At 40.3% G+C, this 25,857-nt stretch overlaps 3 protein-coding genes across 3 annotated transcripts; 1 reads left to right on the forward strand and 2 right to left on the reverse strand.

Moving 5' to 3' along the window:
- The first annotated feature begins 1,465 nt into the window (after positions 1-1,465).
- ublcp1 (ubiquitin-like domain containing CTD phosphatase 1) lies at positions 1,466-7,473 on the forward strand. The gene is given in 12 exon segments (XM_079649765.1): positions 1,466-1,928; positions 2,262-2,538; positions 2,930-3,021; positions 3,700-3,785; positions 3,893-4,008; positions 4,350-4,448; positions 4,747-4,784; positions 5,179-5,281; positions 5,425-5,501; positions 5,503-5,541; positions 5,630-5,755; positions 5,923-7,473. Coding segments are annotated over 11 exon segments (960 nt in total). The 5' UTR covers positions 1,466-1,928; positions 2,262-2,384; the 3' UTR covers positions 5,953-7,473.
- A 100-nt stretch (positions 7,474-7,573) lies between these two features.
- il12bb (interleukin 12B, b) lies at positions 7,574-12,483 on the reverse strand. The gene is made up of 9 exons (XM_079648266.1): positions 12,407-12,483; positions 11,440-11,533; positions 11,230-11,331; positions 10,391-10,570; positions 9,585-9,690; positions 9,296-9,465; positions 8,254-8,414; positions 8,018-8,136; positions 7,574-7,889 (listed from the first exon to the last, which is right to left on the reverse strand). The coding sequence occupies exons 2-9, from the start codon at positions 11,531-11,533 to the stop codon at positions 7,865-7,867; spliced, it is 957 nt and encodes a 318-aa protein (XP_079504392.1). The 5' UTR covers positions 12,407-12,483; the 3' UTR covers positions 7,574-7,864.
- A 2,269-nt stretch (positions 12,484-14,752) lies between these two features.
- Positions 14,753-24,958, reverse strand: ubtd2 (ubiquitin domain containing 2). Its single transcript, XM_079651719.1, has 3 exons — positions 24,614-24,958; positions 21,554-21,790; positions 14,753-16,239 (listed from the first exon to the last, which is right to left on the reverse strand). Exons 1-3 carry the CDS (start codon positions 24,681-24,683, stop codon positions 15,719-15,721), a joined length of 828 nt encoding a protein of 275 aa, XP_079507845.1. The 5' UTR covers positions 24,684-24,958; the 3' UTR covers positions 14,753-15,718.
- Positions 24,959-25,857: the final 899 nt, after the last annotated feature.

The raw sequence follows: 25,857 nt of genomic DNA on the forward strand, positions 1-25,857 counted from the left end.
ACGGTGAAACAGCAGATTGCACTCTCTGTTGCGAGAGGAGGCCAGCCGAAATTTGCTTCCCTTGGTGAAAAAAAATGGGGGGATTGACCAATCAGATGAGGCTCACGTCATGCCCCTGCCAACCTGTGATTGGTCAGGGCCATGCCAAGGGAAGCCAGAGGCGGCTGGCTTCTCTTGCCTCACAATCCAATCAAATCCTATCAACTTAGTGGTGCAGTGACGCGTCCCAAAAAGCGGAAGTAAGCTACGCCCGGTTTCCCTCGACAAAATAGCAATGGGATTTCTTCATAGGATTTTGGAAAATAGCTTGAAAAAAGGTCAGTGGAAAAGGAACCTGTTAGGTAAATGCACGTTTTGTTCAGTCGGATAATATCCACATGTCTATCCTACTTTTATAATTTTCGAATCATAAATCTAATCGATAGAAGATAGATAGCGTCACTGCACCACTCTCACTGCCGTTAGAAAGTAGCAAGCAACTGAAGCAAGTGCAATTATGGAGGGTGGAGATTTGGAGTATTTAATCAAAAATAATTGTACTAAACTTCCGCTGCAGCAGCAGCAACAACAAATACAATCTGATGACAGGCCAATGCCCAAACTGGAGCTGTGTACAGCGAGGAACAAAGGAGCGAACCGAATGTAAAACGTTAAAGGTCTCCTGATTTAGTTTGTGAATGAATGCTTATTAGAGTTTCGGCTGGAGAGTGCGTGCGGACCTGTTGGTTAGATAACAGCCGTGTGTAAGTCCTGCATCTGTATGATACAAATGTGTGTAAAATGATACCGTGCGCTGTAATCACTCATCTGGTTACGTTATTACATTGACCACCACCCCCCCCCCCCCCCCAAAAGAAAGGACGTATTATTGGCTTCCCCTAATTTTTTCCCCACGCCACGCTACTGCCAAACACTCCATCGGTTGAGGTCAACAACGCCCCATCCTTACTGTACACAGCTTGGATGGTTCCCTGCTTCTCCCTCCTGAGGTGTCGGACAGTTTTCCATAACAACTTTGGTGCCGCCTGAAAGTCCTTTTCCATGTCTTCTCCAAACTTCTCCCACACCCGCTGCTTTGCCTCGGCCACGGCTGAGGCTGCTGCCCTTCGGGCCTGTCGGTACCTTGGAACTGCCTTGGGATTCCCCCGGGATAACAAATCCCTAAAGGCCTCCTTCTTCAGTCGGACGGCTTCCCTGACCACCGGTGTCCAGCAGGAGGTTCAAGGGTTACCGCCCCTTGAGGCACCTAAGACCTTGAGACCACAGCTCCCCACCGCGGCTTCGGCAATAGAGGCTTTGAACACCGCCCAACCTCCACAGGAATGCCTGAAAAGCTATTAGACAATCCTGTTTACAATTGAAAACTGCTGCATTTTCACATAGGCCTACAGTAAACATGTAGGAGAAGATGGGCTAAAATCCAATAGAAAAGGGAGGTGTTTAATATGTCTAAAGAAGTTTTGATATCTGATATAAGTTTGGAGTCACTTGGTAACAAGACATGGTATGTGTTTTTTCTATTTTATTTAAGTAGCCCTTTTAATAAACATTCCCTAATTACTTTTATTTAAAACAGAGTATTTTGGACTTTAGAATTGCTACTTGTGTTTTACATTTGTAGTCAATCAGAGAATATGTATTAAGCATAACATAGGGTGCATTTAATGGTACATTTAAGGGTATTTTTGTTTTGGATGACCAAAGTTTGAAATTAGTATTGGAAAACTATTTTACGTGAATCCATTAAATCATGGTCACTATGGCAACGAAGTTTTTTTTGTACTACGTCACTACCGGTAGAATTCGGGACGCCAGGATGTGCGCTGCTCGATGAATGAAACTGAACGGCAAACTTGATTCATTCATTCAACTTCCCGAAGTAATTTGGCAGTGTTTGTCCAGCATTACACGCTAGCTTGCCCTACCAGGTAAGGATGCCAACACCTTGTAGCTTAGTGAGCTAATGATAGCTTGTTGGCTAGTTGCCTGGCGTGTTTACATTGTTGCTAGTCACTGTTAGCCATCTCATGCTAAAAATATAAACAGCAGACACTGTCAAAGTGTCTGGTGCGATTAAGGTGGCATTTGGCCGTTGTTTCTTGAATCAGCGAGCCAAAACAACACATGTTTTACAATAAGGATGGCATATTTTGCTCTATGTCTTTAATTATTAGCTACTTTCTACGTTTTGCTCAAGCAACAGCCAACAACAGTGTGGGATCCTGACACCTCTCCTTGTTTCTTTCCCCTTTATCTGTAAGGTACGTGTGCATGTATGTTACTGTAGCTGGAAGTATTTTAGCTTGAAAGGGTGTGCACTCGTATGCGCGCGTGCATTCTTCCAGCTGCAGTGTGTGTATGTGTGTGAAGAGCCCGTTAGTGACATGTCAGTATCAGTGATCATAAAGTGGGGAGGTCAGGAGTACTCCATCAGTTCTTTGTCTGAGGAGGACACAGTGATGGACCTGAAGCAGTCCATCAAGAGCCTGACTGGGGTTCTGCCGGAGAGACAGAAACTACTAGGACTTAAGGTCAAAGGTGAGTGGTCACAAATGTTATTTTTGCCATACGATATCCAAACCAAGTGGACAAGATTTTATTTCCTGTTGTGCCATCATTGTTGAATATAGAAACATCTCACCTAAATGATATCAGCTTCTGATCAAACAAATCCACCACTACGTTTCCCAAGGCTTTTTTATGTTGATCCAGATTCGTAGCATAAGCTGATGTTTTACAAGTCAATTTCTGAGTCTGTTAACTGCTTGAGTGTCAAAGTTTTCCACCTGTCCGTAGTTTATACATTCTATTTAGTTTAATGGTGTTTTAAAAAAAAGCTGTGATGAGCCTCTTAATGAGCACAGGTGCTGAAGCTCAATGAATCTCCCTTTTCTCCTTCTGTTCTTTCTCTCTTTCATTCCTGCTTCAGGTAAACCTGCAGAAGATGAGGTGAAGCTGGGCTCTCTGAAGCTGAAGCCTAACACTAAGATTATGATGATGGGTACCAGAGAGGAGAGCCTGGTAGGTGACACTGTGAAAGAGAAGTTCACTGACTATACATACATATTACTAGTTTCCCAATCAACTGGCTGTGTCCCTAAGAGAACAACTATCTTGGAGTTTAACCAAACCTGATAGTCATTGAGAAAGCATTTTTTCGTACTCGTTAGTTAATAGTTATGGTCACCATCTAGCTTTAATCTAATTGTCAATAAGTGGTGTGATGGATGATGATCCTGCTATTGCAGATCGTGCTTAAATTAAACAATATTGATTGTGGTAACATTTTTATAGTTGGGATAATCATGACACATATGTGAGTTGTGAAAGCTGTCTAGCTGGCTATTAAAGTGAAAAATAGAGCCTGTTAAAAAAACAAAGATAGAGGACTATTATGTGAGTAATACAGCATTTAATACATTTATTTTATTTTTTTATGATGGGGAGCTTATTATTTGTTATTGTCTTATTCAAGCTGGTTGGATTTCACTTAAGGATGAGTGCCATATTTTTGATGAATGCTTATTTCAAAATGTTTTAACAAAACATAAAGTAAGGTTTCTCCATTATGTTTCGTGAACGCATGGATTTTGGCCCGAGTTAACTTGATATGAAAGGTTTAAATCGTCCCATGCCTAGTTGTGTCTAGGCTCCCCTTGGCTGAATGGTACACTTTAAAATGTTTTCTGTTTTGTGCAGGAAGAGGTTTTAGCCCCTCCCCCGGAGAACGATGACGTGGTCAATGACTTTGACATCGAGGAGGAGGTAATTGAAGTGGAGAACAGGTGAGCTATTCTAATGGGAAATCTATGTCTGTAAAGAAGCAAGATTTAACTTTTGAGAAAGCGTAAGGAAATATTTCTGAGAAACCAATGTTGTTCCGTGGCTGCAGAGAGGAGAACCTGGCTAAGATCGCCCGCAGAGTGAAAGACTACAAGGTGGAGGAAATGAACCCTCCCAGAGAAGGCAAGGGGCTTCTGGTCCTGGATGTGGACTATACACTGTTCGGTGCGTTACAGTGGCACAGACACTTGTCTTTTTTACAATATGATTGATAAACACCTGACTGTATGACTTGTCTAATTATAGCATGCTAATAGTAAGAACTTTAACACTGCGTCTGCAATGTTTCTTCTTCTGACTAATTTAATACGGCTTAAATCTGCAAGAGGCTCATCAGGTGGAAACTTGTATGAACACATTTTTTACATATTGATACAAAATCTTTATTTTGTAATGGAACTCAATATATCAGGACACTTTCAAATAGATAATGCCATCACTGTTTGTATAGTTGCTCGTTTAATCCGAACACCATGTATTCATGTCTGCCTCTTTTGCGTGTTCAGATCATAAGTCGTGTGCAGAAACGGGTCAGGAGCTGATGAGACCGTACCTTCACGAGTTTCTGACGTCAGCCTACGAGGACTATGACATTGTCATCTGGTGTATGTATCTCCTTTTGGTTTTAGCTTTTCTTCCTTTTTTGAAGGAGGCTCTAGTTAACATATGTATGGCTGCAAAAATACTCTACAGCAGTTTCTTAAATACTTTTTACTTTGTTTATTGGACAGTACATTTGTTCTTGCCACTGAATGCCATCAGTACAACACTACCTCAGTTCTTTGCACAGAATATGCACAGAATCTTTTGGCCGGTTGTTCTTTTTGATTTCCTGTGTGTGCTCTTACCCCAAAATCTCTGCTTGCTATAAATACATCTTCAATATGTGCTTTCTCTTCTCAGCTGCTACAAGTATGAAGTGGATTGATGCCAAAATGAAAGTAAGTATACCACTTGTGTTTGTGCTCAAGCTACATTACTACTGCCATTACTGTACTGTACCCTTTTCTGCCAAAAGGTGGCAGTGTTAATCAATTCAACCCACAGTTTTTTGGGTTAAGAGTGGAAGAGGACATAACACTGCTGTGTGTGTGTGTGTGTGTGTGTGTGTGTGTGTGTGTGTGTGTGTGTGTGTGTGTGTGTGTGTGTGTGTGTGTGTGTGTGTGTGTGTGTGTGTGTGTGTGTGTGTGTGTGTGTGTGTGTGTGTGTGTGTGTGTGTGTGTGTGTGTGTGTGTGTGTGTGTGTGTGTGTGTGTGTTGTGTGTGTGTGTGGTGTGTGTGTGTGTGTGTGTGTGTGTGTGTGTGTGTGTGTGTGTGTGTGTGTGTGTGTGTGTAGGAGCTGGGAGTAACAGACAACCCTAACTACAAGATTACATTCATGTTGGACAGTGCAGCGATGATCACGGTACATACCCCTAAGAGAGGGGTTGTGGAGGTTGGTACACACTCGCTGCAGTTTCACATATTCCTTATACAAAGTTATTGTTCACAAGCAGAAGAAAGCATTTATATTTAGCTGTTGTATAGCTTTTTGCTCAATTAGGGATTGAGTCTTCATTTGGTGCTGTAACCACAAATCCAGGTGAAGCCCTGGGCGTGATATGGGGGAAGTATGGAGAGTTTTACAACAGGAAGAACACCATCATGTTTGACGACATCAGGACGAAACTTCCTCATGAACCCACAGAACGGACTAAAGGTAGGCGGTCAGCATTATCGTCATTGTTTGACACGTACATTATGCCCATATTTGGCTGAATGTCATTGTTTGTTTGTGTGTGTGTTAGATCCGACCCTTCATGAAGGCCCACCTTAACAGAGAGAAGGACAGGGAGCTCTATAAACTAGCTCAATACCTCAAAGAAATCGCCAAGCTCGAGGACTTCAGTGGACTCAACCACAAACACTGGGAGAGTAAGAACACATTGGAACATCAAATGCTCTAAGCACCTGTTACAAATTCCTTATACAAGGAAAACAAATATGCTAGGTAAATGGTAAAAATGCCTACATAGTGTACATCCAAGACCTTCATCCGAGTGTTATGTTGACTTTAACATGTTTGTGTGTGTATGTGTGTAGGTACCTATCTAAGAGACAGCACCACTGAAATGGGACGGCATCCTGGGGCAAAGACTTGAGATGGACGCTACCATCACATCATCCAGTTCTCACACACACACACACACACACACACACACACACACACACACACACACACACACACACACACACACACACACACACACACACACACACACACACACACACACACACACAAACTTTACTTCAATCCAACACTAACCCTGCAGCCACCAACGCTCAACAGCTCGGGTCTGAGATGGGCTTCCCAATTTGGATATTTGCATGTTCTGGCCAAAATCTTGGAATTGTTTTTTGCATTTGTTACAATAATAACTGCATTTACCACACGTATGTTTAGTGATCATAAAATACACCTGTGTGGGCTAAACAAACTACCCTTATGTTTGAGGCAACATGCAACTGTGACCAATAAAATGCTACCTGCCTACTTCAGTCAGGAGTCTAAAATACATCTTAATTGAATCTGCTTGGCCTTCAGGATGGATGGATTGGGTTTACAGCAATTTCTCTTTAGAGGTAATGTGAAGTTGCTTGGCTTTCACTCAAAAGCTAACTTTGCCCTGAACACACCAAGCAAGAAAACAGATTCAAATATAATTTCACCAGGGTTAAAGTCAATAAGTTGTTTCCCACACCCCTGTACACAATTGACTGAGATTAGCCATCAGAAAACACAATAATGATACATTCTTAATGTAATGAATGAAAGAAAAATAATAAATGTTAGTTCAACAAGAAAGATTTAACAAATGGCACATTTACTGTAGTTCATCTGGCATGGTAAATCTGACGGTATTGAGAGTAAGGGTCAAACTTATGCTGCAACACAATTTGATTTATTAAATAATATGCAATAATCCTCAATGTTACTGGGGCATTAACAGCCTTGAGATTGAGACAGGTTGTATCGAAAATACCATCAGAGAAATTGGCTGTCATGCATGTTGTGAGGGAAATCTTGTATGCAGGGGTCAGTGGACCCAGGCCTTTTGGCTGGGGGGGATGGGTGGACAGGGGTGTGTGCTTTGCCCATTGTTACATGCCCTCTCTGTTACGTGCAAAGGATTGGCTCTATTTTTATTTCATGCACAATTCCTTAATACATATTTGTGAGGTTACTTCATATGTTGATTAACAAAATGAGGACAAGGTGCTCGGAATGCAAGAAACTGACAGCACATAATGTGCATGTTCCGTTCATTCTTTTTTTGGTTTTTGGTAGCTGCTTCATTATTGAAATTAATTGTGTCTGCACTTATTGTCAAAGTGGATTTTAAGTTATGGATGAAGAAGAGAAAGGGAAAGTGTGCCCATCTTTATGATCAAGTAGCACCTGAAGCTCTTGGAAACATCAGGGATGTGATTTATTTTCAGATTTTGTCAAGTTTACAGCTCTCTTGGACATTTTACTCCTTTTTTCATTTCATGACACGATTTCTTGAGATCTGTCTTTTTATGTTTTCCTCATCACATCCCTGACATCGTGGCTGTAAATATGACAATAAACCTTTTTTTTGTACTTAAATGGACTGTGTTGTTTATCGTTCCTTGAATCATTTAAAATAGTAGAGTATTGACAGGAAATGCCACTGCATTTGTACAACAAATAATCAAAAAGTGCAGTATATGAATGTTCATCAGTTTATTATGAAATGTTATGAAGACACATTTTAGAAACAATTCTACAATGATAGTTATAAATAAAAGTAAAAAAGTTGTAGGATCTACAAATAATAATTGTATCCACATATGAAGTTCCATTAAGACAAATAGAGTGAGTACCAATAAATACTATACAGGTAAAAGCACAGCATCACTCTGTTGTGAGTAGCTTTACAAAAAAGTTGGAAAATAGAGATAGAAACATATTTTCTTGCGTCCTTGTCTTCTTGCATACTTTATGGCTTTGGTCTGGTTTAAGAGCAGTTTCCTCGATCCACTCTGTAGACAGAAGAAACATTAAAGATCATATTCATGTTGGTGGCATGATTTGGTATCATTTGAATAAAACATAATCCCCATAAATGACTAAAACAGTTCTTACTCCCGATGGTAATAGTCATACTTACTTGCATTGGCTCCAGGGGCTAAATAGGCCGTTGGTGTATTTGTCCTGAGCTCGCACGCAAAAAACAAACTTGCTGCTTTTGACCTTGACCTGATAATCGGTGTCCTGAGTTGTGTTAAGCTGCACAAAAGAAGAGAGGACACATTCAAGAGAATGAATTGTGGTTTAACTGTAAGTCAGCATATGGTTAGTGTGACTTTAATATAGTCTCATGTACATTGTGCATGTTTTGATTACCATTATGATCTCTTCACTGTCACAGGTTTGATATTTTTTGACAATCTTGACCTGGAATTTCAAGCCAAAGTAGGTTCTGGGCACCTCCCAGGACTCGGGGTAGCTCCAGCTGAACACCTTCCCATCGACCAGCTGCAGGTTAGGGAGTGTCTCAGGCCTCACTTTAAAGGGTGAGGAGGGAGAGGAATGAGGTGGAGAAGGGTGAAACAAGCAGGATTGCAACAGTCGGTAAAACAGAAGAAAATAAGCAGCGTCGGGGGGAGTTGGGTATACTACCAACAACTTTTTACTTTGGAAGAAGTTGAATTACAGCGAAGCTAGTGTGGGGAGGAATCTAGTTTGTTTTACTAAATATATGTAGAAATAGCAGTCCTAACTACTCTGGATTAAAAACAAATTGTCAATGTATATGATATAAAATCATAACCAAACATTACACAAATAAGTTACATGCCAGCTAAAAATAATTATATGATCTATTGAATTCATTTAGAAATGGCAGCCCTTTTAAATGAAAAATAAACAAAACTCCGCTAAAATGTTTCCAACTTAAACACAGGTCTAAAAAATTATCTAAAAGCTCAAGCATAAATAACGGGCTGAATACAATAGAGAAGCAATTTGTGAAAAAAATCATTCCTAATAACAGTCATTTACAGTTCAAAGTAATTTAACCACTTAAATCACGTTGCAAATATTACAAAAAGTGTATTAATAAAAAATATGGTGTTGTCATATTTTATTACATTTCACTGCACTCACTTTCCTACAGAACTACATTTTGTGTAAATATTGTCTTTATTTTTCCTTTGTTGCAATAGTCTTTTTTTTCTTCGCTTGAGCTATTCATTTTTTAGGTAACGTATTCTTCTTTCAGTGTCTCTGTATGCACCCCTTACACCAAAGCAAATTCCTCGTATGTGTAACCCTACTTGGTAATACAACTGATTCTGATTCTGAGATGTTTAATTAAGCTACTCCCAATAAGAAAAATGATAAATGGATGAAAATAAGCCGTAAAACACAAAATCCAATCACTTACCGATGTCTCCCAGGTAGAAAGTCTTGCTGTAGGCCTCGAGGAGAGAGAAGTTGTGGATGTAGATGGTGAGGGAGATGCTGTTCTGTTCCTCTTCGAATGGGCAGCGGTTCTCCTGGCATTGAATCCCTGATCCATCAGCATTCAGCTCACAGGAAATATTCACTGATTTACTAGATTGAAGACAAACCGGTTGGAACAATACTATCTAAAACAGGTAACATGTCCTATTCCTGATTGAAATGAGCACAGATCATTAGGAGGAGTGTTGTGTGAGATATGACGTCCTCACCGTTCTACTTTCACCAGGAGCACGGCGGCGTTGGTTCTGTACTGCGTTCTGGTCCAGGAGCAGTTGAAAGAGCCGTTATAGTTCGCTGCTTCACAGTGGATTTCACCTGGAGGAACAGAAACACAGTTAGTCCCTCTCTTTGTGTTCAATATTGGGAAGACTTTATCTCTGTGTGTTGCGTTGAGAGCACTTTATATTGAAGGTCCCAGCATAACAACCATTAAATCATTGCAAACTTAAATTCAGGACATTTATTATATGACTGCGAACAAGCCATCAAACGGAGGAGAGGATTGTCAGCTTCATAACAGCCGCCTCACTATATTTCACTTTTTTTATTCAAACAAATGGAAAAGGTATTTTTATCTGGAGAACACTTTTGTGGACTAGGAGCAACACGTTTGGTGTTTTCTCTGACAATATGGTGATGGGTGTCAACTTTGGTTTGGTTAATTTATTCCGAAGAAATTTGATCAAAGTATCAACATTAATGTAACAACGACACTGCTGTCTTGCTCGTTTCTTCCTCTTTATGTCAGTTGTTTTCCCTTCCCATCATCACTCTGCTACTCCTTTCATTCACTTTGTTTTGACATGTTCCCCACTCCTCAAGGTAAATGTCTGTTGTGTTGCCTGTCTGTTTTTATAATAATATTTTCTTCCTCTGGCATTCTCTTCTTATCTCAGTTCTTCGCTGACATCCATAAAATATCTCACATAAAATGCATACTGTATCTCGGTCTGTTTTATGTTTTTTTAAAGGTTTTTTTTCTCCTTGTTGCCATACTCCATCTGTCTTATCTTACCCTTTCCAGGGGAGGTTTCTTCCAGTATCACAGTCTTGTTTTCTGGGTCTAGTTGGATCAGGATCACGGTGTGGTTGAGGTATTCTCCGTTCTGGCTGAGGTGACATGAGTAATTTCCTCCAGCCAACTCCTTCACCAGCACCTTGATGTCGTTTCCCAGCAGACCTGGCACTATTTCACCTAAAACAAGGACATAGGTCAATGTACACGAATGCTTCACAACTTTAAAGAAACACAGATGACATTTCTATTCGACTGAAAATGTCCTGTAATCTCTCTTAAAGGTCTCCTATTACGCTCTTTTTCATCAATATATTATAGGTCTCGGATATATACAAAACATGTCTCTGAACGTTTGGCTGAAATACCAAACAGATCATTGTAGCATCCCATAATCCCCTCTGTTTCAGCCCTGTTTCAAAAGTGCTGATTCTCTGTCTGTTACTTTAGATGAAAATAAGGAGCGACTCCCCACGCCCCTCTGAGAGATATTTGGTTAAAAAGAACACAATGGTACTCTAGGAGGAGATTCAGGTGATAAGGTGGGCGGGTGTTACCTTGGTTGCTGATTGGCTAATGGTTGCACATGCCAAAAAATCGTTATGACATCATAAAGTGGCCAAAATCTGATCAGCTCATTTTCAGACAGGTTTTTATATAAATGGATCAGGACAGAAAGTGAGAAAAAAAAATTCCTGAAACTTTCAGAATCTCTTTACACAGAGGGGACACATGTTTGTGTATAAAAGACATGAAATAGTGGATTTTGCATATTAGGTGACCTTTAAAAGTATCAGTCTTTGTAGAAGTATAACTAAAAGTAGTAAAAGTTGTTTTACCTTCTTTCTTCCAAACCACAGCTTGGTCTTCATAAGCTCCTCCACAGCTCACAGTAACGTTCACCTCCCTGCTCACACCTTTAGACCTCTTCAGCACCAGAACTAGTTCAATCAAAGACACAGGTTTGGATTAACATTTACTGTTTGAAAGGCAAAGAGAGAAATGGAGAGGAAGATTAATAGTCAGTAGAGAAAGGAGGAGTTACCAACCATTATCCATCAGACTCTCTACTTCGCCTTGGTCACTGTCAGAGCTGGCGTAGCAAAGACCAGCATACAGGACCACGAGGAACAGTGCACGCATCTGGAAGAAAAGGTAATAAGGTAAGTGGAATCAAACTTGTATAAGTGTTTTATCGCCTTTGTTTGGGTACCTCAACTGCTCAGCTGATTTTGATAACAAACTGTTTTTCACCACCAGGTTAAAAAATATGATTTCCCCTAGAACTATAATAAAGGTTGTTTTCATAGTTTCTAATACGTTTATATTCTAATTATACAACTAAAGCGAAATTAAGTTACAAAGTGAATTAATTGTTACAAAGTACAATATGTGAAGAGAAAATGTATTTGGTTTCCCAAAAAGGAAATTCCAACAAAGCAGTGGTGCTTAACTGGTTTACCTTGTGATACCTTAAAACGAAATATCTCTGCTTGTGACCTCAAGCTGTTTTCGTTTTTATTTTAATATTTAGGATGCTGATGAAAAGATAATAGCGAGTACATTTATTAATTAACTGGTAACTCTAAAATTCCTTTAAGTAATTTCAATATTTGCATAAGTAACTACACGGAATAAACTGAAACGTTGACTCTAATTAAATGTATTATGTCAACAAATTTCACATAAGTGTATTAGGATAGTTGCAAGCAGTAATGTTAAGTTTAAATAGGTTCAACTTAATATTATTGCTTTCAACAAACCTAATACAGTTATGTGAAATCTGTTGACATAATACATTTAATTAGAGTCAACGTTTTTCAGTGTAGTTAATGATGTGGTTTTCCCATTGAGTGTTTAAGGTGTAGATATTGTCTGAATTATTAAGAATCTGGCAATTTCTTTCTAAAGAGTAAAATGCAAAATGTGTGAAACCGGTGTTAATTTCAGAATACATACATAATACATGTACAAGAAACTAACATAGATAACAGAAATAAGTACATGAGAACTTACCTTGACAACTGGACTTGACCAAAAACTTTCACTTCAATCTGATCTGATGAGGATGCCAGAGAGGAAGGTTCTGTTTGTCTGAATCAACTCCTCATGCTGTGGTGTATTTATATGGATATAAGCAGAACGAGGTTGAACGATTTGAAAACCCCCAAGAGGAACTCTCTCACTTATGTGTGTGTGTGTGTGTGTGTGTGTGTGTGTGTGTGTGTGTGTGTGTGTGTGTGTGTGTGTGTGTGTGTGTGTGTGTGTGTGTGTGTGTGTGTGTGTGTGTGTGTGTGTGTGTGTGTGTGTGTGTGTGTGTGTGTGTGTGTGTGTGTGTGTGTGTGTGTGTGTGTGTGTGTGTAAATACCAGAGCTGATAATGTTATATCCTCGTCCATCATTTGGAAAAGGAACATTTTAAATAATTATGAAGCAAAAATAACATGTCATGATATTTCTTCACCCATCACACTGTTTTCCATCTCGTGATTTAGGCAATCATGGGAAAGATGCAGTAAATCCAATTCATTAAAAAACATATTCCCATGAGAAATTGTGTGCATGGTTTTGCAGCCACAAAAACCATTGTGGAGGAAGTCATGAACAACCAAAGAGACAGAAACCTCTAAGAAAGGGAACTGGAAAAGCTCTAAAATTTGCACATGACAGTGGCGCGGCTCAAACAGGTACCTTGGAAAAATGGTCATGAGAGTTCTCAGGAACAGCAACAAGAAAGAAAAAGTTGGACGCATAACACCTACATTCAAGTGGAAAAGGGAATGGAAACACTCGGATGAAATAAAGATGAAAACGGTTTGATAAACATCACAAGAGGGCAATTTAGATAAGGTTTTTGAACAAAATGTTTCTTTGCCTATAGGAAAGCAAGTGACGTGTACAGAGTGATATGGAGGATTTTCCATCATTCATTCAGCTTCGGTCTTAACCACTAACATTTTACTACGCCACTGAAGGTATCTCTGCAGCAGACCATTTCCTAGATGTACACGTCTAATGTATTTATAGTTCTAGAGATTAGACTTAGCTGTGTGCTTGTTAAAAAAGGTAATAGACGACTGTTGCTCAGCGTTTGTGTGCTTTGTGGTTTCAACAACATGTCCTTTGTATTCATAGATTTATTTTCACTAGTATGTTGTCACTTTACTTCTTCTTGGCACTACATTTGATACCATAGATTTGTCCCAAATTTCACTCTGAAAAAAAACCCAGAAAACTTCCAACACACCTCCCCTGACACTGAATCATAATCCCACCATAAAAGCTTCCATACTGAAATGTGTCAAAACAGAGATATATGACGTTGAGACCTCGATCAGGTGAAAGATGGAGGTATTTCCCAGAAAAAAAGCCACAATTAAAGAGGCCACTGTGAGGGCTGATGAAATGCCACACTGACCTAATAATGTATTCACTTCCCCTCTGCCAGTCACTCTTGACCTTTCACGTTTAATAGCATGAAAGTTGATCATGAAATCTTCTTCCACATGGTTGACTGAGAAGCCTAGTTTAAAAGTGATATGATTTACTGCAGAAAGCCTGTTATTTGTCAGGTCTCTTCCTCCTTATATCATTGATTTAAAGGACATTTGTTTTGTTGCTCAGCTGGCAGAACTTCTCTAAAACACAATGCTAAATGTGTCTTATTTTCCCTTTGAACATTCATCACAGAGATTTCTTTTTAAAGGAATGTTCCATGTTCTGTCAGGCTGGAATAAACCACAATTAAAAGAAGGCAGTAAGAGGAAGTTGGAAAAAGGAAAAGAGGAAATCAAAGGAAAGGTGAAGCTGTTCTACTATGAGTATATTTACTGTGAAAAAAGAGCCTGACGTCCTTATCAGCTCGGATAATATTAACACCCAATATATCAGCTGATCGGGGATTCATTGGGTTCAGTCAATGTATTGATCATGGGTTTTAAAGACTGAAAGCAGGGAGAAACAGCTATCTGACCCTGTTTAAAAGTAAATTCATCCACAAAATTGTGCCTTGGGTACGCTTAGACATACGTGGATTCGGGCGATCACCTGTCGAGGAGATTTTTATCTGAAAGCTCATCAAAGTTGAACTCCATGGGAAGCAAAGATATACATTTCCTGAACATGTTTCTTCGAAATATGTCCTGAAATGTGACAATTGTTATTTAATTTATGGAATTCATAACCATTGGTTTCACTGGGGTTGCTTCTTCATACATTTTGAAACTGCAATAGTTTTAACGATATACGTATGGGTGAAAACTGGAATCAAAAAGACATTGTGACACACAGCCAGCATTTTTTTCACACTTCTACGAGAAAACATAAAAGCTTTTCCAAGCAAATAATGAGACAGAGATCGAGGAATAGAAACAATTATCCATTTTAATTAAAAACATTCTATTTTGAATCAAAATATGCAACTGTGTTTCCAATGTTCCATCTTTTTACCACTTATTTAAGTGTGTACACACACACACACACACACACACACACACACACACACACACACACACACACACACACACACACACACACACACACACACACACACACACACACACACACACACACACACACACACACACACACACACACACACACACACATTGTTCCGTGAAGCAGTGAAATAAAGCGTTTTAATCCAGCAGCAGCTCGGTAACATACCTCATGCCCCCCCCCCCCAACACACACATGTTTAATACGAGCGCCTTTTCTTTACAGCATAGTGAACTGACTTGATCCCCAAGGGAAGTGTGTTCTTTATTTGATGCACATATAACTCAAAATGGTCTGAAAAAACCGTCACGATTGTTAAACTATATTTGTTCCTTTCTTTCTGTCCTGCACATGTTGAGTTCTATTGAAATGCTAATGTTTTCTGATTGTTGGATGTATAACCCAGTAGCCTCATAAACAGAGTTCTGCTGACCCGGAGCCGTTTGCTTTGCCAGAGAGCAGAACTTGAATGGATACTGAAACACAGAAACACCTCGGAAATCATCAGTGTCGCTAAGAAAACCCTTTACGCCATCTGATAGGGTTCTCTTTCTGTTGTTGTTTGGTTTCCATAGGAACAGTTCAAAAGACTTCAAAAAGGTCAACATTTCAATGTGTAAAACGAAAAAGGAAAAGTCTTTTCTCAATTCAAGAGTCCTTTAGCTCTGGCAGACAGCCAACCTCTGCCCAAAAACAGAAGAGAGGATAAGAGAAGAGAGGATAAGAGAAGAGAAGAGAAAATCAAAAGAGAAACATCTGAATCAACTTTCATTATTTGTTTCTCCCTTGTTTTATACTCCCAGCCCGTTCCAGGCGGCCATGTTGGGACGATTTAATTCTCCACTGGCGTGGGCTCTTGCGGCACTTCGGCTACTTCCTCCCCTGCTGGTCCAGAGGCCTCTGGTGTGTGTCCTGGTGTGTGTCCTGGTGTTAACAGCGGCTCGGGCTGCGGCGGCTGGCTGAGGATGACCTGCACCACGTAGTCCCTGGAGATGTTGAGCTGGTCCAAGCGCAGCCTGTCCGTCAGCGGCCGGCCGGAGAAGAACCAGCGTTGGGTCGCAGCGGGAACGCCCTCCTGGTTTAGGAGACGGCGCTTCATCATGCCCACTGTGTCCGTGGAGCGGACCACCAGCCGCAGGTCGCGACCCGTGGAGAGCCGGAGCCGAAGCAGGCACTCTCCCCCTGATCCGGCCTCGCTGGCACTGCCCGTGGAGGGGTCCGCGGCCCCGGAGTCGGGGTCCGACCCGTCAGGCTCGTCGGAGCGCTCCTCAATCATGTTGACGGGAGGAGAGAGGCAGTAGACCGGCAGCTGGTACCGGTTCCCCAGCTCATCGTAACACTCAGTCAGAGCTCCTGGAGGGAAAGAAACATGTCAACACTTAATTAAAACAAATTCAAGTTTGGTTAACAGTTTTCAGTCAGTTGTGAAAATATGCAATTCTTCAGTTTCATTGAGATTGTGGAGGGACGCAAAACATTTTTCTATACATGTGCAATCTATTTATCCCATTAAAGTAAACCACACGTTAGAAGAAGGTGAAATATTGCCAGGTTATGGAATGTGATATTGTAGGATTAATATGTGCACTACTACTAGAAAGTACAAACCTTTATCTGCAGCGTACTGTAAACTGCATACACATTTAAACAAACCTGTGTGCATGCAGGTATATTTAGTACACTGGGTGAATAATTGACCACTAAAATCTGAGCATTACAGGTGAACCATCAACTTTCCCCTTAATCTTTCACTTTCAAATGAACTGGATAAGTCATGCTTGATAAATAGTTGGCATTGACTGTGTTCCTGTGTTGACTAAGCCAAACCCTGACCTCTATTCACATTTCACTCAGGAATAGGAAATGAAAGTAAGTCTCAACAGAACACAAAGACCTGTATGGAGTGAAAGCGGGAGAAAAGGGAATATCATGCGTCTGTTGCCCTTAAAACTAATGATGTCACTGTTGACTGTGATTCAGACACAGAGTTGGTGGAGAGAGGGGGAAATAAGGTATAGTGAAGAGGTCATAATATTCCACAGAAACAATGAACAATGATATTCGCAGGGGGGACCCCAAAAGGTCCTCAAGGGGATTTTAAACAAGTCCCCCTCAAACAAGGGCTTGATGTCAACTCTTTCATTCCTGAAAAGTCCTTCTATTGTGGTAATAAGCCTTTTGTTTTTGAACTGTTGAAGTTCAAGGGAGGTTCTTTTATCTAAATTAATGTTTGTTGCATCCAAGAGTTCGCCAAATAAGTCACACAATGCTGATAAAGACTTTTGTTGCGAGGGAAATGATATGGCATTATTCCTGAGTTTTGGTGACTTCGCACACCAGCACACACACGCCTACAGGTAAGATCGCTGCCCACCCCCCCACAAAAAAAATTGGGCTCTCTCTTTAAAGTCTCCCAGGGCAATTATTTTTCCTAAATACTGATTTTCTGTTTTTTATCCGGAGCATACACTCGAAAAACTTTCTTGGACCTTTTTCAGAACATTTTGCCACAGCTTCTACCAAACTCTGAGCTTTTACTGTAATACACAGTTATGAGTAAAATAAAAAAAACACTTGTCTTTACTCGTAATGACTTTTAAAAAGGTGATCTACCTTGGAGCCAAAAGTAATTAAAGACCAGGGTAAAAAACTGTCCCGGCAAAAGCAATAAGTGATTTCAAAAGTCATTTTGTAAATGTTTTAAAAAGGTCAGTGGACTACTCATGTTGTTTTATGACATGTTTTGAGGTACAGGCAAAAAGAGCAAATTCGTTTTGTGGTAAGTGAGACTGAGATGAGTCCTCAGCCCACAGGATGTTGCTCTCTGGTCTCTAGATGACGAATGCTGTGGTCAAGGTGAGGAGAATGTAAGCCAATGTTAGACCTCAGGACAGTCTCACCAAAGTGGATGTGAGAGCGAGAAATTGAGGCTTCATTTAGATTGTTTGTAGAAATTAAACGGTACTAATGTGGATAACAAGTGGGCTATTATTGTCACAGCACTCACCAAAAACCACTTGGCGTGAAAATAAATGTGGAAGTTATATCAACACCAAAACAAAATCCGTCCTCTCTTAGCGTGAGCAAATCATATGTAGGCAAACTCTTTTAACAAATGGGAACAAATTATTTGCTAAATGTTTTTAATCTCTCCGCTTCTGGCACTTACATAACTGAAATACCAGGAACCAGATTCACCAGACCAGTTTGATGACAAATGTTTTTAAGGTCTATCACCCCTCTTTTTTGTAGTCTGAAATTATGTCAATAAATGTATGAAAGTACTTTAAATCCCTTCCTGTAACAATGACAAATGAGCAAAGAAAGCCAAATATGGGGAAGCTATCTTAGCCATTAGCCAAAGTCACAGAAGCTAATCTGAATGTAATGGTACACATGGGTCACTGACTTTCTTTAAATATGTTGCTATGTCTGTATACCTCACTTGCTTTTTCCCCTGGTGGCTCCACTTAAGTCCTTCTGACTTCTGCTGCAGGAAGCTAATGGTTTCCTGGTGCTGCTAATGCCTTCAGTTGTGGGATTTCATTAAACATTGAGTTTAGATTGAATGAACCTCCCAAGAGAGGGGTTAAAGCCGTGCACCTAATTTAAGGGATTTCATCGTTTGATCAAAGCTGGAACACATTTGTAAACATAAAAAGTATGTGTTGCTGGTGTGCTGCATTGCATAACCTTAAAAAGCTGTTCTGGTTATGGCTCAAACAGAGGACATTTCAAATGTGCATTGGTGAACATGATATTTAATTTTTTTGCAGGTTGGATGGACGCCAACATGTTGACAAACTGATTCAAATGATTCCCATTGGTATGCTTCACAGAGTCACTTCGGAGGACCGCAGATCAAGTTGGTCTCCAATCCAATTATACGCACTGAAAAACGAGCCAATCAGCCGATACATCTCTAATGAGGCAAAAGTCTCCGTTAGGAATACAGTGGGATCTAAATACCCACTTCTATTTCCTGAATGGCACAAAAACAAAGTCTGCACTATAAGCCAATACATTTCCGTTCTGTAATGGAGCTTTTTTTTATTAAATGTAAGCATTTAGAAGTGGTGGATCATTGACTGCTTCTAAAAAGCTGATATTTAACCAAATAGTCCTACAGTGAAACAGCATGTTCCCCATTCCAGCAGCTTTATTCACAGGGTGGCAATGTCAGATGATCAGCTCACCACTTCGGCCCAGACTACTGCAAACTATTGGATAGATTGCATATGCCATGTCATTTGACTGCCAAGAAATCTCTTTTTGATGATTTTTTTCCTGTTGCGCCATCAAGTCAAAAATATGATTTGTCCAAGACTTTGTTTTGTCCAAAGGTATTCCCATCCGCCTCAGTTGTATTTTGTGTAAAGTTCTGATTAGCAAACATTAGCATGCTAACATGGGAATCATTACACCAGCTTAGCATCAATGTTAGCCATTGCATTGTGAGAATGTTAGCCTACTGAGGGCACTACGTCCACATCTTAATCTGTCTAAGTTTTTTGTGCAAAGCACTGTGAACTGTGCTTACATACCTAATTGGAACTGGAATGGCAAAAGCATAAAAAGTAATGCACTTGTTGGCAATATAAATATCTAAGTAATCTGTCTGCTATTTGTACTGAGTTCTGGAGAAGTGAAGTGGTGACATCAGGCCTGGGGAATCCACAGCTGCAGCCCAGCGGGATCTGATCTGACCCGTCCAAACTACTAAAGGCAATGGAGCAGGACAATACATGCCTATATTTACATTCACAAAAAGCCTGTTGTCACTGATATACACCCAAATCATTTTCAGGTAGAGCTGACCTTAAGAGTTAATGTCCCTGTTGACGTACTGGGTTGGGCACAACATTGGCACATCACCATGGCATGTCCAGAATGAAATATCACAATGAACAATAATGATCAGATCCTTTTATGGGATATTTATAGGCTAGATGTTTTTATACTGTGCTCTCTGCCTCCTCGGTCCTCGGGACATAAACTGGACATTTATGCACAATCCAGTGAGATTAGGCCTACCATCATTTTTTACTTTTAACTCCAATACACAATTCTGAAGGAGTATTGCAAAGGATAAAAAGTATGAGTTCGATACCCAGGTATGTGTATGAATAAAACGAGATTAGATAATGAGCAGTTAGGCAATTCATTTGGCAGCTCTGCCACCAGTGTAAAGGCGATATGACTATGAGGTGAAAGGAATTAGGAATCAAAAGAATGACGCACATCCACAAATAGAAAGCCTGTACAAGCAGATGATGATTTATGTGTGAAGATGGTGGGTTTTCTGAATCGGAGCCAATTATATTGATTTGTTCCATCTGAATGGTCTCCAGTACGAGTGAATGTACTTGAGTCCTTTCAAAAGACCAAGTGTACGCCCCCTTAAATGTATTATTTATTGATTCCTAATGCAGTATATAATTCCTAATAGGCTAAACTCTACAATGTGGTCATTGAGATACACTTAAGAGTCTTAGCATCAGCATACTGTAAATGACTGGAGTTGCTTGGAATACGGTCCACATTCATTGAACACTCACTTACTGTGCACAGACGCCACCAGCCTAACTAGACGGCAGATTTACTTCCTGTTTATGAAACTTCAACACCAGACTTGAAACTACAGGGGATGTATACAATACTTCCTGAGGAAGCTGTCTTACATATTTCTTCTCAAATCTTTTGTTGTTACCTATACATATATATAAAAAGAGCTGATATTTACTGGGCCCCCACCCCCATAGGTAAAGGAAGCTGTCTGGTGGCAGAAATGTGTGTCTGACTGACAGAGCCATTTCACAATCTTTGCTTTGCTCTTTTAAGGCCCATAGAGGCATTGCCCTCATTGCTTTTATATGTTCACTTACTTGCTGCTTCTTATTTCTGTTCCATGGATGGGTACTTATTAAGTTTTCTTCATAAACATGTGCAATCTCTCTATTTAATGTGTTACTTTTTAACTTTTGTCTGGAGTGTCCATTTGCTGAAAATTGTAAATGTACCCTGCTGTGGGACGAATAAAGGACTTCTGATTCTGATTAACTTGAGATACACATAAAAACTACAAGATCTGCAGCTTTCAGTTAAGACTTGTGAAACTCTTACAGCCGAGTTTGAGTCTCTCTAGGCAATTTGGGAAAAGGGAGTTGAAATACTTGAAGTGGTAATCATCCTCTGCCCTGCACAAAGGCCCCACAGCAATATTTGAAAGAGAGTACAACAAACATGAGCTATTTAATACGTCTTCCTCTTATGTCATACCAACTTATCTGTATTTGAAAAACTGTCCAAACGACTATGGCATACTAAAACTTTAAAATGTCAATAACGGTCTATAATATATCCCTTTTTGTTCTGTATTGTGTCTGTACTATACCGTCTAATTTATACCTGATCGACAGCACTATAGATCAGGTATAAATGAGACGGCATTCATTTTTTTGTAATGTTTATACTGCCTTATACGGATCACAGTGTCAGATGTATATATTTATACTTGATATCACTCTGCACTTTACTACTTCTTTTGCACTTCTCGTTAGATACTAACTGCATTTTTTGTTGTCTTAGTACTTGCACTCAATAACAATTGAGTCTAATCTAATCTAATCTTATTTGCTACATCCTTCACAGTGGCAATGTGCCTTACCATGAGGCAGTGTGATGCTGGCCCCGTCGAGGATGGCCTGAGCCAGCAGGTGGTCGCTGCTTTCAAAGGCGCTGGCCGCGGCCCGCAGAGCATCCCAGATCTCTTTCCGGCCCTCGAATGCTGGCGCCGTATCCCAGAACTCATCTCTCTTGCTGCGCAGCTGGCCTTCAGTCATCGGGTAGTCACTTTTCCATTTAGGCCGCTCTCTCTTCAGGGGCTGGTTACGCCCTAGAGCCACTGGGAGGGAGAGGAAAGCAGAGATGGAGAGAAAAGAAAGATAGGAGGGTGGAGGGAAGATGGAGGAGAAGAACCAGAGGGGAAAGATAGAAACACAGAGTATGAGTGTGAGGTAACTCAAACGGATGTGAGGAAAGAAATAACATGGGGATTGGTAGAGGAGACAGAAGGATGGAGAAGTAGAAGAAGAAGAAGGGATAACGAGGACAAAGTAAAACAGAAACAAATGGGGATGTAGGGAAGAGAAAGTAGACACAAAGTGTAAGATAGAGAGAGGTGGGAGGATGAAAATGAGAAGTTAGAATAATGAATAAAAGAAAAAGAGGGAAGAAGGATTTATTTGAAACAAAGCATCAGTCAGATAAGATTTCTCTTGTTAGATGACAGATTAAACATGAGCTAGCATGTGATATATACATGGAGCTCACACAGTCTAAGCAGAACTGAAGCAAGACGTGTTGTGTTACTCAACCCAGATACAAGGTTAGGGTTATAGCATCTAACAGCGCTCCATCTGCAGCAGAATAGCTGATGAATAACACCATCTGGATCAACACCGAAGGGGACGACAGGTAAAGGACGGTGTGTACGTGTGTGTGTGTGTGTACGTGCAACACGGAGACATAAGAGGGGAGAGAATGATGGATCAAGGTGTTTAGTTACACCTGCTGCTGGTACACATGTACTCTGATGATCACATGGCACAGTCTGATAACAACAACAACAACAACAACAACAACAACAACCTTCAACTGACTGTTTATAGTAAATAAAAGCCCTGACTGACTGACTGTTTACGCTGACTTTCTTTCCTATTTGGTTGTGTATATTTTCATAGTTAACCGTTATAAAATATATTTTTTTATTACCAGAAGGGACAGAGGGCAAATTAAGTTAAAACTTCAGGTGTGCTTGTTGGAAACATTGCAGCAGTAAACTCAAACCAATACATTTAATGATGATTTTTTTTCTTCTTCTGGCTATTGTGTTCTTGATCAATTTTTTACATATCCATCGTCATTTCTCAAGGTCATGTCTGCAATTTTTGCATAAAAAAATAACTTCAATATTTATTTATTTTAATTATTCTAATTGAATAGTTAATCTCACAGCTCTCATGAACCACACATGTGGTTTTGCATAAATAAGCAGCTGCTCATACTAGCTAAACAGAATATGTACATTAAACATGTTCTGCAGGCAGTTTATTAAAAGTAATCTGCAAAAAAAATATCTTCCTTTATTTATGAATATTTATATGTTATCACCAACTTGAGTACAGGCCTACAACCTGCATTAGCCTACTTTCCAGCTCAAAATATACTAATTTACTTATAAATGCTAGCCCACTTGCCAGTCTTTCAGGAATTCTCAGAAATCCTAAGGGCTGTATGTGGGCCAGTATGTGTGAAAGTACATGTGAACCAAGCAACCTTAGTTATGAGACCTGCCTCGGTGAAAACAGATAAATGTGCATGTGTTGTGGTCTTATTGCATTGTTTCTGTCCTCATCAAGGAAAGGTGTCAAGTAACAGCTGCTTGTCTGCATGTGTTTTAACACTGTGTAGCTTCTTGTTACTACACACACTCTGTCACAGATAAAGGGATCTCTGAAACCTGTTTATGTGACATCTAGACTTCAAGGAAGACAGGGAACAAATTGTCAAAACGGATGTAGAGCCACAGAGGAAGACATTAAGGAAACCAGGCTATATCTCAGCATCACTAAAGTGCTCAGTCCCCACCCCCAACCCAGCTCCGTCTCCCAATGTGTGATTAAAATAACTTACTCTTCAGAAGTGAAACCCCTTTTCAGATCAGACAATCAGGAAACCACAGTAAAAAGTTATCTACAGCACCAAATTAAGACAAATCTCTACAAAGAAAGGCCTTGTTGTTCAGATTCAAAAAATCTCAAAGCATCTTTCTTTCCTCCATGTATCCATCAGTGTGTCCTATTTACATGTACACACTATTAAACACTATGCTGGTTTTTGTACCACGGTACATCCTCCACATGTAATGCACCTATTGATGGTTTTAACCCAAGTTGTAGTTTAACCAGTAGTAAACATAGTGCACCCTAAACATATATTTGTAGATGGGGTAAATCATGCCCCATTACCTTAGGTATTGCACACAAAAAATAGGCCTAAAATGAAGCTTATTCGTTGCAGTATTTTATAGTTTGATATTACTGTTCTGCTCCCAGTGGATGGACAGCATGGCGCTTGTAGCTCTTGGGCCTTGTTCAAATAACCGCAGATATATATAACACACTTCCTTTATCATAAAGCTGAAGCACCCTTTAAGTGTTGACACCTCCTCCTCTTTTCTCCCCAACACTTCCCAGCTGTAAACAAGAACCAACACCAGAACAAAACAGTAATTGAAAAGCAAAAGCCTAACATTGGTCGATTTGGTGGAGCATGCTTTAGGATAACAGTCAGGACATCATTAAAATCAGACTGCATCACTCCCTTGCATGCCAGAGCCGTCTGTGACCCATATTTGTTATGCAGAAAAAGCTACCAAGCTAACTGGGCTACATTTTAGCCGAGTAGCTCAGTCAAAAAACCAAAGAACAAAGGGAGGCAGCGTCGCACAGTACATTATCCCCCAGTTTATAAAGTAGCGACGAGGCGTCATTTCTCGCTTCAAGGCCCCGCTGTTTGGAGCGAGATACCCGGGAGGGCTGCCATGTCTGTCTCCGGCTGTCTGGCTCGGGTATAAAGGAAAACTCCAGCACAGGACAACATGCAAAAACCCTGCAGGACCCCCTCTAAAAAACGATTTTGTACTAAATGACGCGCAATACGTTACCTCCAGTGCCGTCCGAGTTCTCGTTTAAGCTGCCCGAGGAGTCGTGGTGGCTCCCGACACAGCCACCCATGGATGTTTCGGCAGAGCAGCCCGGGCTAGGTAGCTCTCCCCCCGGCCCACAGCTAGAGCTACATCTACCAGCCCCCCTTTCTCTCCTCTCTCCCCCCTCCCCTTCACTTCTCTCCTTTCGTCTCTCCACGTTACCTCCTTCCCTCCTTCTTTCCCTTCTTCCTCTCAGCACTGGCGGTGCAAAGCAGGCATCATCTTCATCTTCCTCATCTTCCTCTGTGGGGAGAAGAAAGAGAGACACATCGTTACAAGGTGACCGAGGGAGAGGGGGAGAAAGGAGGAAGAGAGAACAAAGGGGAAGTGCACTGTAAAAAGAAGAAGATGCCGTCCCCTCTGGGGCAGCACATGTTACTTAAGACATCAGAATATGTTGATGATAATGTGTTTTGACACCCCTGTTACATTTTGTGTTCAGGGAAGGTGTTTGCTGTCCTGAAGAGTCAAGTAATGATATCCTTATAATCGTGAATGTCAAGGAAGCCCCCTGCTTATGTAAAGCAATAGGCAGGGTCATGCATTTTATTCTATTCTACTGTCTGTACTCTACTCTATTCAATTATATTCTGTTCTACTCTATTCTACTTTACTTTAATCTATTCTGTATACTCTACTTTATTCTAGTATTTTCTATTCCACCCTTTTCTATTCCATTACACTCTGTTCTGTTATGTTCTGTTATGTTCTGTTATGCTATACTCTGCACTATTCTACTGTACTCTATTCTGCTCTATTAAACTCTACTCTACTGTATTATATCATATTATATTGCTGGGAATGAATATAGAATCTGCATGGGTTAGATTCAGCAGTAGTTTGGGGGTTTTACGACAAACCACTGAAATGCTGGTGAGTTGGAAGGTGGAGAGAATTAAGGAGGCATGGGGCTCAGAAGAGGAGAGGGTGGAACACACACACACACACACACACACACACACACACACACACACACACACACACGTTTGTTCCATAGGTACATCACATTTCACTACACACAGTGAAATAGTGGTATATCTTTTCTAAAGCATAGTACTTTAGTGGTTGGACTTGATATTTGTTTTGCAGGGATGAATGTGATTTTACATTGTGGAATGACAGTTATTTATGGCACTTACTCATTGCTTCATAGTCGGATCACATATCACCACACACTAAAATGGTATTATTGTTCTTTTCTA

The sequence above is a fragment of the Notothenia rossii genome, assembly GCF_949606895.1.
Source record: "Notothenia rossii genome assembly, chromosome: 9".
Taxonomy (NCBI): Eukaryota; Metazoa; Chordata; class Actinopteri; order Perciformes; family Nototheniidae; genus Notothenia; species Notothenia rossii.